This window comes from Loxodonta africana, chromosome 24 (assembly GCF_030014295.1).
Source record: "Loxodonta africana isolate mLoxAfr1 chromosome 24, mLoxAfr1.hap2, whole genome shotgun sequence".
Lineage (NCBI taxonomy): Eukaryota > Metazoa > Chordata > Mammalia > Proboscidea > Elephantidae > Loxodonta > Loxodonta africana.
Window position 1 is genome coordinate 63,465,462 of NC_087365.1, and position 19,357 is coordinate 63,484,818.

The 19,357-nt window shown below is 54.3% G+C and overlaps 1 protein-coding gene across 5 annotated transcripts; it reads left to right on the forward strand.

Annotated features, from left to right (window-relative positions):
* The first annotated feature begins 541 nt into the window (after window positions 1-541).
* TPD52L2 (TPD52 like 2) lies at window positions 542-16,758 on the forward strand. Of its 5 annotated transcripts, XM_064276382.1 has the most exons (10): window positions 542-656; window positions 4,395-4,540; window positions 6,239-6,387; window positions 7,009-7,068; window positions 10,693-10,794; window positions 11,955-12,071; window positions 13,636-13,662; window positions 14,434-14,475; window positions 15,430-15,478; window positions 16,046-16,264. In XM_064276382.1, exons 1-10 carry the CDS (start codon window positions 638-640, stop codon window positions 16,139-16,141), a joined length of 807 nt encoding a protein of 268 aa, XP_064132452.1. In that variant the 5' UTR covers window positions 542-637; the 3' UTR covers window positions 16,142-16,264. The 5 variants fall into 5 exon arrangements, with proteins under 5 accessions (XP_064132452.1, XP_023396586.1, XP_023396587.1 ...); XM_023540818.2 differs by lacking the exon at window positions 11,955-12,071; XM_023540819.2 differs by lacking the exons at window positions 11,955-12,071; window positions 13,636-13,662.
* The last annotated feature ends 2,599 nt before the right edge of the window (window positions 16,759-19,357 follow it).

The following is a 19,357-nucleotide window of genomic DNA, read 5'->3' on the forward strand; positions in this document are numbered from 1 at the left end:
GGATTCCGACTCACAGCAAACCCCAAGGATGCACAGTAGAATTGCTCCAGAGGGTATTCAAGGCTGTGACCTTTCGGAAGCAGATCGCCAGGCCTGCCTCCCGAGGCGCCTCTGGTTGGGTTCCAACCACCAACCTTTCGGTTAATAGTGAGCACTTAACTGTTTGCACCACAGGCAGTGGCAACCCGCCTTAGGGACCTTTGGGACCCAGCCCTGGATTTCCGTAGCACCATCTTGGCCGGTCGCCCCTCCTCCCACCTTCCATGCTCCTGCTCGTCCGGACCGTTCTACCTGCGCGTCTCGCCGATGAGTTGACCTAGGTGCGAGCCCCTCACAACCCGACCTCGCTTTCCTGCTACCGCCGCAGCCTCAGCCTATCAGGTTGGAGCGGTGAGCAGAAACCGGACCGAAGAACGCCCTCATTGGACACAACCCATCGGGGGTGGGACAAGGGCGGGGCACGTGACAGAGCGGAAGTGGGCCGTCGCGTCTCTGATTACGTAATGCCTCGGCGGCCGAGGCAGTTCCGCTGGTTCCTGTGTCCTCGGCGCGCGACTCCCCGGCGCGGCCCGCCCGGCTCCTCGCGCGCCCGCAACCCCGGCTCCGACGCCTGCTGCGGCCCGGCAGCCACCTAAACATGGACTCCGCCGGCCAAGGTACCCACCGGGCCCGGCCCCTCCGCCGCAGATGGGCCTGGCCACCTGGCCTTCCACCCCTCCCAGAGTCGCGTCTGGGATTTCCTGTCCCTTCAGCCCATGTCCATCCGCTCGACAGTGGCTCCTCTTTAGCTCTCGGGCCCTTGTCCTCAGAGATCTCGGTGGTCGGACCGCTTCCCAGGCCCCTACCCGCGGCCCTCCTGACCTCCCTTGGGACCGCTCGGAGGACCGCGTCCCGGCGCCCTTCCCTCGTTCCCAGAGGTTTTGGTTTCCTCATTCCAGGCGGCTCTCAGCCCGCTCACCCCCAGCCCGTGCCTTGCTTGCTCCGCCGTTCACTGTCCCAGCCCAGGGCCCTCTGGGACACTCCACCTGGCCCTGGATCCGGGCCAATTGTTGTGGCCGCTACGGGGGATGGAAGGTGAAACCATATTCGCGTTCAGCGAAGCGCCCCTTGGGTGGCAACGGTGCTGGGGCCCAGTCTGCTTGGGGATTGCCACATGAGGAGAAGGGCGGAGTGAGTCAGGGGCACACCCAGCACACTAGGCCTGTTTCCAGAACAGGCACCCAGACCAGTTTCAGATGGCCTCTGGGTGTAGAGTGGACCCAAACCCCAAAACAGAACCTGTTGCCGTCGAGTCATTCATACTCATAGGGACCGTATAAAACAGAATAGAACTGCCCTGTAGGGTTTCCAAGGAGCGGCTGGTGGATTTGAACTGCTGGGCTTGTGGTCAGCAGCCTAGCTCTTAAGCACTGTGTCAGCAGGGCTCTGGAGTGGGCCCAGGGGAATAAAATCTTGAGAAGATGTCAAGAGTCTGTCCTCTGTTCTGAGGCTCTAGAGGAGATGCTGAACTCCTAGTGTGAGGCAACTACAGTCAGGTCAGGATGCTCTTCTGTTTGACCGGCCTCAGCATGTTAATCAATCCTTAGGATCCCTGGGTTTGAATCCATTGTGCAGGTTTTTTTATTTTTGACATCTACTTACAAAGTAAGGGAGCATCAAAAATCCTGAGTTCTGATATTTTTTCACAAAGAGACAAATTCACAAGATGACTTGCGTCTATAATTTAGCTAAGCATCAAAATCACTGGGTTCTGACCTTGAGACGTAGAAAACCTTTACTGAGCACTTATTATATGCCAGGTCTCCGCGCTTAGCTACTAACATAAACATTGGTGGTTCAAATCCACCCAGCAGTACCACAGAAGAAAGGCCTGGCCATCTGCTTCCATTAAGATTACAGCTAAGAAAACCATATTATCCTGTAACTCATGGGTCGCCATGAGTTGGAATCGACATGACGTCAATGAGTTTGTGGTTTTTTTACATGCTAGACACCACTCTAAGCCTATTTCTCAAATAACCTTTTTCCATTTGCAGGACACCCTTTGAGATTTGTACTTTACAGATGAGTGTAAGGCTAGAGAGCTGAAACTAACCCAGCACGAAGGCCTCTAGCCCTTTAGTTTTGCCTAGGGCGCTGGTCTCACCTTTACTGTCTGTGGGACCTGTGGTAGGACACTCTTCTGGCCTCACACTTATTCTCTGTGCAAGGAGAGTCTTCTGGCCTCAGTCTCCTCCTCTGTAAATGAAGATGTGAGTAGCAGCTACCTGTGGGGTGTGGTGAGGTTGACATTCACACAGTGTGATTTTCCCGTGCCTGGTACATGTTTTCCAAGTGCCCAGTTTCTATCTGGGGGTGATTTCTGTGGGGCCTAATTTTAGCTTTGTAGGTAGAAACTGCTCAAGGGCCTTCATTTACTTTTTAAAAATACAGGATAAAAATTGTAGCAATTTCAAGGGATTTCCTAAACCTTGAATAGGTTCAACATAGTGGATGGACATAGACTGATCTCATTTGGAAATCATATCAGTTAATAAAAAAAGGTAGGCATTCTTCATTTAGTAAGCGTACATTGAGCGCCAAGGAAGGGCACAGCTCCACCTCCGTGCTGAGGAGATAACACACTCTTAAGTTGGATAGCTTTGGTTTTAGGTGAAATTCATTTTCCACAGACTCTAGGATTTCTACAGAAGATACACATATCTGCAATTAAAGGCATTTTTGCTTTTTGTTTTAATTTATTAAGTCAGTAGCAGGGATGTGCTGGTCAAGAGGGAAATTGTTTCAGTGTTGGCTGTATGAGAAGTGATGAACAGTATGGTATCCACGGGGGATATGTTCCAAGACCCCCACCCCGTGGATGCTGAAACCACGTATGGTACCGAACTCTACAACTGATGTGTCTTCTCCTGTATGTACAGACCTACAATAAAGTTAAATTTATAAATTAGGCACGTTAAGATGCTAACAACAATAACTAGTAGTAATATGTAACAATTATAATGATATATTGTAGAAATTATAATATCTGTGTGGTCCTCAGGTGGGACTGAGCAAGATGGTGCAAGATTTAATATTAACAAGATGGCACTACTCATTTAACATTTTCGGAGCAAGGTTGACTGGGTAACTGAAATCACGGGTAAGGGAGAATGCTGCTGTACTCATGTGTTTGAAGTTAGAAAGGACTGAAGTAGGCTGTCTTCCCCTGGGTGGTGTCTTGAAGATGAGTGTGCAGACAGGTAGATATGTTTAATGTGAAGGAAAAAGAGGGAGTGCCAGATGAACACCCAACCTGGGATATCACAGGTGTGTATGGAGGCAGTGTGCCTCTGCTGTGCCGAGAGGGTGCTGACTGGCCTCCTGATGAGTGCTGCAGACTGGACTAAGGGAATTTTGTTTTGCTGACTCCCTGTGGGGGCTGGGACGCAGGCACAGGCTTCCGTGTGTAATCTTCACGGGGGGCCCTGACAGACAAGCTGGATGGAAAGTGAGGCTTCTTGTGTTTACAGCCATATTAAGTTCCTTCACTCTGAAAAGTGGAAGATCTGTTAGTTCAGGCTACTTGTTTGTAGTGAGGGTTTCCTGAATCAGCAGGTCGTGTCCCTACCAGGGAAACCAGAGTTACAGTGGCTGCCTACACCAGCATCCTCAGTGCCCAGAAGCAGTGCGTCTCGTGTTGGGTTTGCTTTGTGGATGGGCTGCCCTCCATCTGCTGTCCCATCCCATCTGTCTTAGTTATCTAGTGCTGCTGTAACAGAGATACCACAAGTGGATGGCTTTAACAAAAAGAAGTTTAGTTTCTCAAAGTAAGGTAGGTTATAAGTCCATATTCAGGGCATCAGCTCTAGGAGAAGGCTTTCTCTCTCTGTCGGCCTTCTCATCGGTGTTCCCCTGGAGTAGGAGCTTCTTTGCACAGGGACCCTGGGTCCAAAGGATGCACTCTGCTCCCGGCACTGCTTCTTGGTGGTTTGAGGTCCCCCTGTCTCTCTACTCACGTATCTCTTTTATATCTCAAAAGAGATTGCCTGAAGACACAGTCCAGTCTTGTACATTGAGTCCTGACTCACTAACACAACTGCTGCCCATCCTCCCTCATTAACATCATAGAGGCAGGATTTACAACATGTAGGAAAATCACACAATACTGGGAATCATGGTCCAGCCAAATTGATACACACATTTTTTAGGGGACATAATCCAATCCTTGGCACTGTCTTCCAGAACCTTCCAGAAAAGAGGTTTTGTTAGTCTCAAGGGTCTCTCCCAGCCACCCTCTTGCTCAACCTCCTGCTCTTTTGCCTTTGCTTTCTCCCTTTGTGGAGACTCCTACCCTGTTTACTTCTTGACAGCTTCCAACTGGACACTCTGTAACCTCACTTTGTCTCTGGTAGATATCAGCCTGAACTCTCCTCACAAAGGTCTGCTGTCCGACTCCGTGATGGACGTCCCTGTTGATGCAGGCGTGGCTGCCCGGACCCCTGCTGCCGAGGGCCTGACGGAGGCTGAGGAAGAGGAGCTGAGGGCTGAGCTCACCAAGGTGACCGTGTGGCAAGGCCCCTTGGAGTTAAGGAGGGGCCAGGGTGCTGGCCCCGCTCCAGAGGAATTGCCCTGGGGTCAGCCACTGTGCTCTGTGCTCTCACAGAAACCACTCTCTGCAGCCTTTGTGAATGTGGTCACCTCCATGGCCCATGCTGAAAGCCATCTGTCCTCCCACCACTGTGCTTGGTGGGGAGGGCACCGTGCAAGAGGCTGCTGTGCATGCCATCTGCTGGGAGCTGCTCTGTGAATGCCATTCGTCTTCAGGACCCCATGGAGGGCTGGGTGCTATCCACCCCAGACCTTAATCTTTCTTTTAAAGATACTTTTTTGTAAAATATGTATTTTAAAAACATTTTCCGTTGATCTCTAAGCAAGAGCCCTTTAAGGGGAAAATTGGAATTGAGAGCAAGAGTTTCTGGGCATAGTTTTACTTCCAACCAGGAGGAGGACCGCCTCACGTTCCTTTTCACCCCATGACACAGCGTTAAATAGTGGCTCACTTTAGTTTCCAGAATCTGGTGGGCAGGAGCCCTGGGTGTCACAGGCTTGGCTCTGTCTTCACGACGTTCTTGATACATTCTGGATCCAGTCCTGGATCTGGACAGAGTGGGTCTTACAGACGAGCCTCAGCCCAGGACTGGCTGTCAGATCGTTGGGGGAAATTACACAGCTGTTTCTGTATCAAAAGAAGGTTAAAGAAGAAGTGGCGAGAAGTCTAAGACGACAAAGGCTGTGTATTTGATTTCAGAATATGTTGGTTTAGAAACAAAAACCACAAGGTCTTCTTTAGGGTGGAATTGCCAGGGAGGATGGTCTTGTGTCACAGATTCCAACTGTGCGCTGTCTAAGACAGGCAGCCTCCATAAAGCCTGTCTGCCATCAGGCCGTAGTGGAATGATGTTCTGGTCACCGGCTGGAACTGCAGGGGTGGTAGTTGCGCCTTAGGTGTTTTTTCTAATGATTTCTTGTCTGAACTGTTTTCTAAAGCAAGACCTAGTGACGTGTGGGGCTCTGAGCTGGTGTTTAATGCCTCACTCTAGTCACTGTTTCAAGAAGGGGAACTTTTTAAAGACGGGTGTTCCGATAGGAGCTGGGGACGTCGAGGGTTCTTTCTGCAGCGGGAAAGCTGTTAACGATGCGCCTTTCAAAAGTCATGATGTTTGAAGACCTGAGAAAGCTCAAGTCTTCCTCCTTGGAGTTGTTTTGTTATCCAACCGAAAGCCTTTCAAGCACAAAAGAGAGTTTACTTTCTGGCCTGTGTAACTGGCTTTTTACTGAAGGCTAGAGCTGACCTAGGTGCACGATATATAGAGCTGCGTCTCTGTCACCAGGTCTCCGTCTCTCCTGGCTGCCGGCACTTTCAGTCTTTTCTTGTCCAGGCCCAGAGGGCAGAAGGGCTTCCCTCTCAGTGCTTGTGTCTGGACCTGGGAAGGAGCTCCATTGAGCCCATTTTGCACATCCTCGTCCAGGGCAGCCCTGTGGTTGGACACTGATGTGCCGTCACCGAGGCCCCCTGGTTTGGGGGTGGGGCCGTGCTCCAGAAGAAGTGGAGATACTTGTACCAGGTAAAGACAGACCAGGTGTCTGCTGTAGGGCCTGTTCCTAGGACCAGTAATGTCTCTATGAGCAGAGAGTGTTTAGTGTGTTCCTTCCTGCAGCAGTGGTGGCTGGTCATGTCAGCTTGTGCCTTTTGCAGGTGGAAGAGGAAATCATCACTCTGCGTCAGGTCCTGGCCGCCAAGGAGAGGCACTGTGGGGAGCTGAAGAGGAAGCTGGGCCTCTCCGCCCTGGACGGGCTACGGCAGAACCTGTCCAAGAGCTGGCACGACATGCAGGGCTCCAGCGCGTAGGTACCCAGCCCACAGGTGGACCAGACAAAGCCTGGGGACCAGGGACCGGTGACTGGGGCCCTGAGGGAACAGAGGGACCAGTGTGCCAGGACCAGCCCTGTGGCTTGGGGCCTGCGTGTGTTTATGCAGAGAGCGCAGAGCCCACCCACAGGTGTCCTGCTGGTCAACCAGGTGGAAATTGACCGGTGCATGCGTGCCGTGACCCCAGGTAATGTCCCTGTGTCCTGTGACTCATGGCCTGCTGGTGCGCCTACAGAACCCTTCACCAGCGCTGAGTCGCGCAACCTGAGCCTTTACCCATATGCCTTGGTTTTTCTGAATTTGGGGCACACCACCCCTGACTTGGCCTCAGGTCTGTGGCTTCACTGAACGCGCCCAGCAGGTGGCTGCGGGGGAGGCTCCTGGATGCCTCACCTGGGCTCACCTGGCACTCTAGCCGCTTGTGCCTAGCAGGGGTCGGGGCGTGGTCCAGGCAGCAGGCCGTCCTCAGGCCAGCCCGTGGTTTGCCTGTTCTGCTGATGGGTCCTTTTCTGTCTTCCTCCGAATTCCACAGACAGCATGAGGCCTGAGTTGGAGCAGTTTTTCTAAATCATTCACCATAGACTTTTTGTTTTTAGCTATATGAAAACTTCTGAGAAACTTGGGGAGTGGAATGAAAAAGTGACCCAGTCTGACCTGTGAGTACCTGTGGCCTGCCAGCACCGTCCCTACTGTCCCTCCTTCAGTGCCTACGCCTCTTCCTGCTTCTCCCCCGTTCTGCCCCTCCTCTTACTCTTCTACCTCCTGACGCACCTGCCCAGGTGGCAAGAAGGGTGGTGTGTGCTTGGCGGGGACAGAGTTCTGGTGTTTGCTGGCTTTTTCTTAATCTACTTTTTCTTCCCAAATACAAGTGAACGAGACCATGCTATGCTTTATACTATTGCCAGACAGGGTGCAGCAGGATAGACCAGGGCAGTGGGGCACAGACATGGTACAGTGGGGCAGACGGGGTATAGACAGGGCACAGTGGAGTGGAAGAGGTGCAGTAGGACGGACAGGGTGCAGATGGCGCAGTGGGATGGATTGGGCCCACATGGCGCAGTGAGATGGACGGGGTGCAGGCAGGGTGCAGTGAGACGGATGGGGCACAGCCAGTGTACAGTGGGCGAGTGGGGTGCAGATAGGGAGCAGTGGGATGGATGGAGCGCAGACAGGGCGCAGCAGGTTGGGGAGTAGCCCTGGAAGGAAGTGCTGCTGAGTCACCAGGCCTCACATGATGTCACTGAGCTGACGTGTGCTCTTGTCAGCAGGCTCTGAGGGGCCCGGGGAGCATCTGTGGCTTGAAGTTCTTGGGCTTTTAACTGGGCGAAGTGGCTCGGTGCCAGCTGGCCTAATCCTATTGGTGGCAACATGTTTGTCTGACTGGGTTTTGTCCCCCGTCGGGTCCTCAGAGCATCACTTGCATTTCTGGTTCCAGGTGAGGGAGGTGTGGCGTGGGGCCGACCAGCAGGGTCTGGAAAAGCTCCTTGTTCTAGCAGGTGCTGCATGTCAGTCACATGGAGTGTCAGCCACTGTGAGTCACGGTGCATAGCTTTAACTGTGGTTCTGCTCTGGGAGGAGGAGTCTGCCAAAGCTGCTAGCTCACAGTGACTCCAGGTGTCTTACTGAAGACCCTGAGACTAGGTTGTGACACCTCCAAGAATCTGCTGCAGTCTGATTACACACCTTGTGAACTGGGCGTAGTATTTAAAGACTGTCTCTGCAGGTCTGTCCATTTCTGTCTGGAAGGAAGTGCTGTCGCTGTTGCCAGAGAACACGGCCAGACAGTCCTTCCCTGTCTGGGAGGAGAGGACACGGTCGTGGACAAACGAGAGGAGGCCCGCTTGCATCTCATTGGACCACTCTGGCTGGGGTTTGGTGGCATCAGGGCAGCAGGCCAGGTCACACTTCCACCTGGAGGGGAGGCAGCTCTAGGTGCAGGGGAGGCTGAGGCATCAGGTGCAGCACACTGATGGCCCAGCACAGATTCTGTGGAGATTTGTTTTTAAATTTTGTGCTTGAGACTGTTTTCCTTCAACAAACTATAGAACATTAGTATGTTTTCATGTGTCTGTTACTGCTAAAGAGGCAGTCCTGAAGGTGTTCTGAGTTACATTTTTGAAGTTAAAAATTGCAGGTCATTTGTTATCTTCTATCCAGAGTTTTGTAAAAAATAACGACAATCCAGGTGTACCAAAACCTCAGTCTCTTGCAGATAACCTTACTTAGTCCGTTTTGAAGTATTAGTATGAAATGGAGTGAGGTCTTGGGTGGCTCTGGAAGGTGGGGGTGCAAGGAAGGCTCTGCGGCACTTGCACTGAGCTGTCATGAGCTGTGTGCTGTCACCCACCCAGGCCCCCTTCACCTTTACTGCCCTGTCTTTCCAGAGTCCCGAGCAGATGGTGGTGGCACAGGGTGAAGTCATTGACAGGTCGATGGTGAATGACAGGCCCATCTGGCCTGGAGGGCCGCACAGACAGCAGAGTAGAGGCCACACAGAACCCTCCGGAACAGTGTGTGGACTGTGATGATCTGTGAGCATTGCCGTGGCCTGGTTTTGATCCTGGCCTCAGCTTTGGTGACCCTGTTGGCTCCCTGGTCCTCAGGGTTGGTGGGTCTGGTCTGCGGGTCTGCACGACATTGCGCTGCCGACTCATCCAGCATGAGAGGGACTGCTGGTAGTCAGGTTACCCTATAGCTTGGTCAGGATTTGGAATCTCATTGGGTATTGACTTCGGGAAATTCAGAAGTGATTTCTTCTGTGTTTTAGAGTTTGTTTTCCCCCCCTTTGCTAGACACTTCCAGGTTTGAAGATTGGGTTAGCAGTGATATGTGACCGACTTACTGACCTTCCTGGAAATTAAGATAAACATATCATTCTGGAAATTTAGGAAGTTTCCAAACTGCCTTACTGTCAAATATAATACGTATTTGAGACCTCGGCCTCCTGGGAGCCAAGGAAGCATAGGAGACCCCTCTGTGTAGTGAGCAAAGTTCTGTCACTAAGTGGGGACACCCCTCCAGAAATGGGCCAGAAGATTCTCATGCTCAGAGCTGGGCAGGGAGACTCCTCTGGGTTGGTGAGGCCACAGGACCAGTTGAGGATTGGGGTCTGGAGGGCAGGCACAGCAGAAATGGAACCCAGTGTTGACTGGCTGGAGCCTTAGGAAGCAGGTGCAAGGGGAGGAAGGGCTGAGGCTAGGTGAGTAGGGCTTGCTTGGAGCAGCAGTTGGGAGGAGGAGGAGGCGGCTGTGGACCAGCAGGAGCCCAGGCAGGAGCCAGCTCTCAAGGAGAATAGGGGAAGTCTGGGGAAGGGGCAGAGCTTGGCCCATAGGGCACCACTGTCGGCTCCTCGTGCCACTTCGACCTTCAGGGTGTTATGGTGACAGGAGGAGGCTGGTGCATTTCAGGTTAGCCAGGTCAGTCTGAAAGAAGCCTTTTAGGTGGTGACTGGTGGTGCTCAGGCAGTCTTAAAGGTCTCGATACTGGCCTGAGGTCTCCTGTGTTGGCTGAGTGGACCGCTGTGGCCAGGGGCTTTGAGTTCAGGATTTGGTGATGGGTTTTGTCATGTTAGAGGCTGCCACACGTCCTGCTTTTTGTTTCTGGAGGCAGCTGGACAGGGCAGGCAGTGCTGGGTGTCCTCTCAGGGTGGTCGATGCCCCAATCTTGGGGAGAGCTCACCCCACAGATCCGCATGTTTGCCCTTGTGAGCACTCCATCTACACTGGCCCCGGTGTGGACATGGCTGGGCTCAGAATTGTCCCTTAGGGGCCCCGCTTGTGTAAGAGGAAAAGGTGGGAGTGCCCAGTGTGCATCAGTTGGGTTCCCTTCAGTGTGGTGAGGGGCCGGTGAGAGGACCGTCCTACCCCTGTCCCTGCCTTGTGGGCCACCAAGGAGAAGAGCAGCGTGGAGGGCTGGGGGCTGCTGAGAGGACCATCCTACCCCTGTCCCGGCCTTGTGGGCCTTCAAGGAGAAGAGCCGCACGGAGGGCTGGGGCAGACGTGCTCTATGTGGGTGTGGGTGCAGAAGGGTGGAGCAATACAAGGAGAAGAGCAGGGTGCTGTCACACGCTTGGGGAGACATTGCTTAGCAAAGCTAAGAGCTCAGTGCGAGGGCTGTGGGGACAGGCTGTGTCCCCTCTGTGACAACCAGGCGAGTGCTTACACCTCTGACTCCTTCTCTGTCCCTGCGGGGCCTCTGAGTGCTGGGCTGTGTGTGCTCCGGGGCTGCGGGTGGACTTTCTCTCCCGTCTGGTTGATTGGACTTGCATTGCTTCCTCCCAGCTACAAGAAGACTCAAGAAACACTCTCCCAGGCAGGACAGAAGACTTCGGCTGCCCTGTCCACTGTCGGCTCCGCAATCAGCAGAAAGCTTGGCGACATGAGGTGAGATGCCTCCTGCTCTGCTCTGCCTTGCAACCTGGCTTCTGCACCCCACAGGCTTCTAGGGGTGCCTGCCTGAGGTGGCCCTGGCGCCTCGGCTGCAGCCACATCAGCCCTGGTCTTAACCCTGTGTGTCCGCCTCCACTTTATTCTCGGGGGGAAGGTGGTTGCTGAAGCCACTGGTGACCTCTCCTGTTGCTGACAGCTTGGGCTTGGTGGAGGCAGCACTCTGTTTGGATGGTCCACTGGGTGACAGGCATGCCAGAGGAGGGGTCTGTCTCAGGCGGGTCACGGCTGTCCCCGGGAAAAGCCCCCACATGGATTCCTTGGCGTTCGCCTGGCCAGAGTCTCAGAGAGATGCTTGCTGGATGCCAACATGAGGCCAGGCGCCCAGGGCTCAGCATGCACACACTCTCCCAGGGGCGCATGGCCTCGCAGGCATCAACTGGGGACAGGGCATGGACTAGACAGCTCAGGCGTGCAGCGGCCCCACACCTGCTAACCTAGGCCGTCTAACATCTGGCCGCAGAGAGCGGACACCTTGTCCGTGTCTCCTGCCCTGCCCGTGGCCGTGCTGCCAGCCCTCCTCTGACTGCAGTGGTGAGGAAGGTGGGCCTGGAGCCCACTGCATCTTGTCCCTGTGTACAGGTGGGGTGGGGACGGGCTCCCTGAGGGCATTGTGTGGAGGAGCACCAGACAGGTACATCATCCCCTTGGGCTAACTCCTGCCTTCTTTGTCCCCAGCTGCCTGGGTCTAAGCACCTCCATCCCCCTAGGGCTGGTAGGTGTCCTGTGGAACCCCAGGTGGGGGCTGTGCCATCACGTGCACCAGGGTCCGCCCAGCTGCGTGGGCTGTTTTGGAAACCTTCAGGCCTGTGGAGGAGCTAAACAATTTGCATACCTGTGATTGCCTCTGCCCGAGGGGTGCCCCATGGGTCCCGAGCGGCTGGGTGGGGCTCTGCTTATTGCCCATAGGTGCAGCCCCCACCATCCACGGCACTCACCCCAGAGAGACCAGACAGGTCGGCACACTCAGTCTGCCTGCAGTTGTGTCCTGACGAGCAGGCACTAGTCCGTGAGGACGCTGTGCCCTGGGGCTGCCCTAAGCTTGGCTGCAGGGGTGGCGTGCAAGATCTCCTGGCCATTCGATGTGATTCCTACAGACATGCCGTGCTTGCCTTGATGGGTGCAACTCGTTTGAAGTCAGGCAGCCAGGCAGGATGCCGGTGGCCTGCTGCTGTACTCTCTGGACGCCTGCTCTGGCCTCTGAGCCTCACAGGGTAAGCTGGTGAGAGCCAGCCTTCCAGGCGGTCGGTGTGCTCTTTCCCCTGGCCACTGGACAGGAGGTGGAGCATTTCAGCACCTCTGAGAGCTCCGTGAAGGCACATGTTTGCCCTGCCCACCTTGGAAGGCAGCTCCTAAGTGGCCTCCTGAGGGAGCTGTGGATGCTAGGAATGCCCGAGCTGCGTTCTCCACGAGGAGCCTTCTTGATCACTTTGGCGTGATTCAGTTCATTGGAGTTTCTCTCGCTACTGAGTTTGTTAGAGTGTTAGTGGTCTCAGGCACAGAGGACGGGGCCTTCAGTGCATCTCGAGGAGTGGGGAGCCAGCTGTTCTGACCCGCCAGATGCAAGTAGTTGGTTATGTAGTGGGTTTCTGGAAGAACCACGCATGGTCTCACTTGTCTGTCCTCCGTGCCCTCTGGCGAAGGAGGACTAGGACAGGTGGCTGCCGTGCACGATGTCTTGTGTTTCGGCATGGGCGGCCTGCCATGAGCAGATCTGCTGCTGCTGCAGTGGTACAGGGTGGCGTGTCACTTGCGGGTAGCCTCAGGGTGCTGTGGGGGCATTTGTGCGTGCGTAAGGCATGTTTGGGCCACCAGGGGGAGCCAGTGTCAGCCCGTGGCCCCTCCGTCCTGTGTTCAGTGTTGTGACCACTGGCCTCGTTCCTGTGTATGCTCAGGGCTCATTGTAGTTCCCAGCGTCTCATGAGGTGGGCACAGTGCTCCCTGGGGTCAGGGTCCACTAACTCGCCCTGATTCAGAGCCCCCTGTCCCTAGCTTCCTGAGAATGAAGCACAGGTTCAGGGAGGCCCACGTGACTTCAGGGCTGGATGAGCCTTAGTGGTCACTGGATTGTGTTTTCTGGGGTCCTCACACTTCCATTCTCAGGGCCCTACGGGCTGCAGGCGGAGAGGGAGCCGGGCCAGGTCAGAGATGGTTTGACCTGCACTGGCCACCATCCAGCGAGGGCCTTGGGCAGTTGCACACCCTCAGGGTCCTGCTTCCACCCAGGAGCAGTGCAGTATGTTGTTTGGCACTTGGTGCACAAATTCTTAAAGGCCAGGTCCCTGAGTATCTTCCGTGTCAGGAACGGCGACCAGGATCCAGAGGTGGGAGGGCTGCACTGGGCCCCATTCTGGCTGGTTGCAGAGGATGTGGCTGGCAGCTGGCCCCTAGGATGTCCCCAGCAGTGACCAAGCCTGGGGGTCCCCAGGGGCTCCTGGACCTGTTAGGTGCTTGTGCTCTCAGGCAGCAGACCTGTGGCTGTGCCAGCTGAGCTGGGGGTGGGGGCTTTCTCGAGTGGCAGCCTAGCCAGATCTTCAGTGTGGCTGTGAGGCTGGGCCCCGGTGGCCTGCACACGTGCGGGCAGAGCTGTGCTGAGGCACAGCCACCCCGCAGAATTTGAGTGGCAGAGCGGTTTCTTGGGTCTGCACGCAGGGGGCTAGAGATAGGCATGCGTCCTGCTCTCCAGGGGAAGCTGTCACTCTTGACAGAGGTCAGGGTGTTTGCCTGGGGTCCCTTTCTAATGTGTGTTTCTCCTTTCCTTTTGCTGCCCCGGCTCAGGGCTCATCCATTCTCACACTCCTTTAGGTAAGACTGGTGTAGCCTGTGAATGGGGCCAGGCATACAGGTGGGGGTGGACGTGGCAATGAGACCCCTTGGCCCCGCCTTCTCCCCCAGCCTGGCATCTTTGTGCCAACGGCCATTACCTGTGCAGAAACCCTGGCCCATCAGGGATCACCTTGGGGCACTCAGCCAGCCGTGGTGGCTGCGTTTGTCCTGTGTCACTGCACGTGGAAGTGCCTCATGCTGCATGCAGTGTCCGTACCTGTCTGTCCCTGAGAGCCCCTCCCACACCAGCAGATGGGCCTGCTGCTTGGTTAGCTTTCCCAGCTCGTAGTCAGGGCCTGGGATCCAAATCGAGAGCATTCCATCTGTGATAAGAAAAATTTCACTTGTTTGATCTGGTTGCTTCTCTTTTGCCAAAGGTCATTTAAGTTGTTATAAAATCAAGTAGGGCCATCTGAGAGCTGTTTGTATCCAAAACCAAACCAAACGCGACTCAGCATCGCAGCACCAGGCCTTGATCTGACACAGCTGTCTTGTTTAACATCCCCCTTTTGATGCCCCACTTCTGGGCGAAGCCCCGCTTCTGGACTGACCGCTGCTGTCTGCAGAGTCGGGGAGGAGAGAGCCTTGGCCTGGCGGTGCATTGCCCCGGCACGGACCCCTCAGAGGCTTCTCTGGTGGGAAGCAGGGAGTGGGAGTCCTGCCGTCGCCCCCATTCTGCAAAGGGGCTCAGCGCCCGCGAATGGTATTAACTTTCACTTCCTCCTCTGCTTTCACCATGCTTCCGAGCAGCAACTACTCCATCCGCCACTCCATCAGTATGCCGGCCATGAGGTAATGTGTGTGTATTCTGCCCACCAGTCAGGCCAGTCTCCAGGGCACCCGCCTCAGGTGGGCGGGTGGGCGGGCCCGCTCTCACACCTCCGCACTTGCTGCGCCCTTGAATCAGGACCATGGTCCCCTGCAGCGTCCTGTTGACCAGGGGCTTGGGAAGCCCTCTTCTAGGCTGAGAGGAAGACCCAGCACTGAGGTCCCCAGAGAAGACCCTTCTGCCGTTCGGCCAGTACAAGCACAGAGCTCTGGCACCTGTGTATGCAACGGGCTCAGCTTAGGAGTCAGATGGACCAGGTGTCCAGAGGGCCTTCACCTGCGGGGGGACATCCAGAGCCACAGTTCCCTGCCTCCTCCTCTGTCCAAACAGAATCCTGTCCTTGCTGCCGTTTCTCAGGGGAATCTGGTTCGACTGTCCCTTAAGCAGAGGCCTGGGGTCTGACACACCTGCCTCTTGGGGACGAGGGCCCAGTTCATAGGGGTGGGTGAACGCCTCAGCTGGCCTGCTTTCTCCACTGTCCCAGAATTGTCCTTGGTTTCCTTTTGCTCTGAGAGAAGTGCATGAAGAACACATGGGACTTCTATAACCCAAATACAGAAAGCCGAGGGTGTGCCTTCCAGGAACAGGAGCAGTGTGCCCAGCATCCTGCCCCTCTTGTTGGGATGTGTCTCACCAGTGGGCGGCAGGCACGTGTCTGTCCCAGGAGAGCCACACACATGTGGTTGGCAGGCGTGGCTGGCCTCAGTTCTGATGCAGAGAATCCTCCGGAGTGACCTTGGCAGGCTCTCTGCAGGGGTGCCAGGGTCCCAAGTTTGGTGTGCTGCATTCCAGCAGTGAGGTCTCAGGATGCCGTGGGGGTCCTTCTGGAGGACAAACCCGACTCTGAGGGCCTTCAGACTTAGAGGGCAGCACAGCCGTTCCTCTGGGCGCTGACATCTCCGCCCTGTTTCTCACAGGAGCTCTGCAACCTTCAAGTCGTTTGAAGATCACGTTGGGACCATAAAGGTAAGCATACCGTCTCTGTTGTCTGAGTCTCTTGAAGGAGTGCAAGCTCTCAGTTACATAAACTTTTTAAAAGTTTTTTTATTGTTTTGTGATGATTGTAGAGAGCCCAAGTATCCTTTAACCAGTTCTCCGGAGTAGTAAGATCTTGAAAAACTGTAGGACACTGTCACACCAGTACATCCACATGGACACAGTCAAGGCACTCCATCCCACAAGGAGTCCTCTGTCGCCTTTTATAGCGCCTTTCTCCCCATTCCCACCCCTCTCAGCCCCCAGCAACCACTGACCTGGCCTCCAACCCCATAACTGTGTCATTTGGAGAATGCTGTATGATGGAACTGTGCTGTGTGTAACCTTCTGGGGTGGCTTCTTTCCCATGGCGTAACTCCTAGAGATCCGTCCAGGTTGTTGCCTGTATCTGCGGTTTCTTTTTTTTTTTTTTCTCTTGCTGAACAGTGTCGGCGACATAGGCTCTTTGTAGAGTTGAGCACCATGAATCCCCTGGCATGAGCTTAGTTTGTAGCTCACAATGTGTGCTGTGTCTCAGGTGTGTTCTTCCCTTTGTAGTCTAAAGTTGTCGGCGGCAGAGAGAACGGCAGAGACAACCTTCCTTCTCCGACAGGATGCGGCGACAAGCCCCTGCCCGACCACACCCCTTTCTAAGCCCCAGCAGCTTTGCCCAGCCATGGAACGTGTGCAAGCACCCCTGAACCCATCACAATTGCAACTCTGTGCAACAGGAACACCCACCAGCCCCCGGTGGGAAAGGATCGGGCCTGTGTGAGGACACGCTGCCAGGCCGCATGGGTCAGCGCGCAGCCTGGGATGCAGGCATTTTACACTAAGGTTTGCAGATGGGGCAGATAACTGTGCCATCCTTCCTGGGGGTGCAGGAAGTGGACAGGCGGTGAATCCTCAGGGGTCTTGAGCCAGCACCCACACTCTCTCTTGGAATCTCATGAGCACATCAGGATGGTAGAGGAATGGGAAGAGCTGTGAGTGTAGATAGTGCCCTTTCCTGACTTCTCCTCCTCCTCCGCCTCCCAAGCCCAGGAGTGCAGTCACCCAGAGAGCTCTGCTTGAGCTGTAGTTTTTATTTCAAAATGTGGAACAAGAAAACTGTCCATTTTCTCTGAGATCCCCAGGAAGGAAACTAGTATTAGCAGCCTAATTGTTACACTAATGATCTAGCTTTAACAAAAGTAAATTCTTTATTTTTTAAACACAGTGGACTTTTCAAAAATTAAAACGAAGCAAAGCAGCTTTAACCTCACAGAGAACATTATTTCTTTGGACTCAGCTGAAATACATGCCTTACTTTGTCTTTTGCTTTATTGTTTATAACTGTTTTATATGTGAAAATGAGGGCTCCTATTTCTGGTGGCGTGAACACCAGGTAGGGTTGGGTCCAGCCAAGGAACCCACCCGTTGATGTGCTCATTTCACTCATCCCGCCAAACTTGCTTCTATCTCTTCCCATGAGGGTGGCAGCTCGCACGCCTGGGAGGGGATGCAAGAACCAGAAGCCTCTGCCTTCAGCACCTCCACAGTGCTGCCATGCTGCCTTGGAGTGGCGTGCCCCGTGAGGGTACTCACTGGCTGGTGATGTCTGCCTCTGTTTACTTCATGCACAGGGTGGGTGAGAAGCAGAACTGACCCTCCTGGGACAGGTCGGGGAGGGGCTGTGGGGACCAGCTGGAACCTCTGCTCTCACCTTCTCTCAGGAGCTGTGCTCTGCCAGGGGCCCTGCTGTTGTGCCAGTGCTGTGGTCCAGAGGGGCAGCTGTGTGCCTTACTGGCTCTGGGCAGAGGATGTGGCATTGAGCCTACTCAGGGCTTGGTGTGTTTCCTGCTCCAGGGAAGCAGAAGCAGGTCTGGCACCATGGGTCTCTCCCGCCACCCTCCAGGAAGCACACCCAGGTGCAGTGTGGGGCAGGCATGTGGGAAGGATGCCATTGGGTCCTCTTCCAGGTCATAGCTATGGCCTAGAATCAGACCAGTGTGGGGAAAAGGCAGGCTGCAGAGCAGTCACTGGCAGACCTTTTGAAATTTAAAGTCCGTAATGGGTAATCTGTCAATAAAGCATTCCTTCGGGGAAAACCCTCTTCAGCTTGTGTGGTGTGTTTCACCTCATCAGGAGGTGAGTAGAAAGTGGTAGAGGGGCCAGGATGGCTCCCTGTGGCAGAAAGCCACCCTCTAGGGAGAGTGGACAGAATGCAGATCACCAGTGCAGGTGACAGACCCAAGTGTGGCAATGATAACGGTAGAGCGCTGTGAGAATATGACTGAGGCTATAGTCAGAGCGGGCCTTGGGGGGGAGAAGCTAGCCAGGTAGGGTGGGCAGAGTCCCAGGAGTGGAGTGAGCAAGGGTCTGCAGTGACCAGAGGCCTAGTAGTGGGTTTTGTACCACTGGAGGGAGTAGGCCTAGGTAAGAGTTTCTTTAAGTGGTACAGGCATCTAGCAACGCTTAAAGCTGTTGAGGTGAAGCGTGGGCCTTGGGAGGCCACGCCTGGTCTCTGTTGCCTAGAGAGGCCCCGAGTGAAGAACCTGTTGACCCCTGACCGGTGGGGGGTCTGCAAGAAGAGGATCGGTCCTCATGGGGTGGCCTCACAGCAGCCCTTTGGGGAATGGTCCCCAGATGAGGGTCCACCTGGAGGTGAAGGTGATGGTGAAGGCCTGAGGTCCCTGAAGGCCCAAAAGACCAAGAAAATGGCTACAGAGGAGCTGTTGGGCTCAAAAGAAGATGATGAGCCGAGATGGCACAAACGAGAAAGGGCCGTCACACAGGAGGCCCAGGGGTGGGAGTGGGTCTCCAGACGGCAGTGCCAGCAGACCACCTGTGAAAGGACTTGGAGTTCAGTTGGGGTGTGCCCATTGCACTGATGAGGAATCCCCAAAGTGATGAGAGAGCACCTTCTCTTAGTGCTTAGGGTTTTTAAGGTAATCTCAGAAATAGGCTCTTTCCCCGACTTTTGTTCCCTGCCCACCCTGTATGTTGGCCCTGTCATGACTTACTTGGTTATCCTCCTAGTGTTTCTTCATGAATATGTACTTGTCTTCCCCGCTCTTCACAACTCATCTGGAGTTCCCACCACACGGCTCTTTGCGGAGAGTCTCCCTCTGCCCTGCCTATGCTGCTTTGCTTGTTTGCATTCCTGCTGCCTTGTGCTCCCTAGCAAAACAGCCTGATACAACAGTTAGCTGGTACAGCAATGAGCCAGCATAACGGTGAGCCGATAAAGCAGTGAGCTGGTACAACAGTGAGCTGGCGCAAAGGGTAAAAAGCACTATAGCTGTCTGGAGAGTCAACATTTATCCTAATTGTTTTTGGAAATATGTTCCATGCCAAAAAAAAAAAAAAAAAGCCCAAACCTGTTGCGGTCGATTCGATTCCAACTCATAGTGACCCTATGAGACAGAGTAGAATTGCCCCATAGGGTTTCCAAGGAGTGCCTGGTGGATTTAAACTGCCGACCTTTTGGTTAACAGCTGTAGCTCTTAACCACTACACCACCAGGGTTTCTGTGTTCCATGCAGTCTTAATTTATTAAGTATTTAAAGTATCCTGTGGATAAGAGACTGCTAGGTTTTGTGGGGTACTCGATGAATCTGACGTGGACCCAGCCCTCAAAGAGTTTGCAGTTCCATTTGTTGGGGATGATAAGGTATCTATGTAAGTAACTGTGGTAACATGTAAGAAGAGGTGTGGTGCAATCTTCGGGAGTTTCAGGGATTGGAGCAGATGGAGGGTAGAATCAAGGGCATGATTGGAGGGGTTAGCGTTGGAGAGGAAGAACAATTCTTTTTTCTCTGGAGCTCTGTCTTCTGCTCAAGAATGAGGATAATGACACCTGCCTCATCAGATTAAAGGGTATGAAGC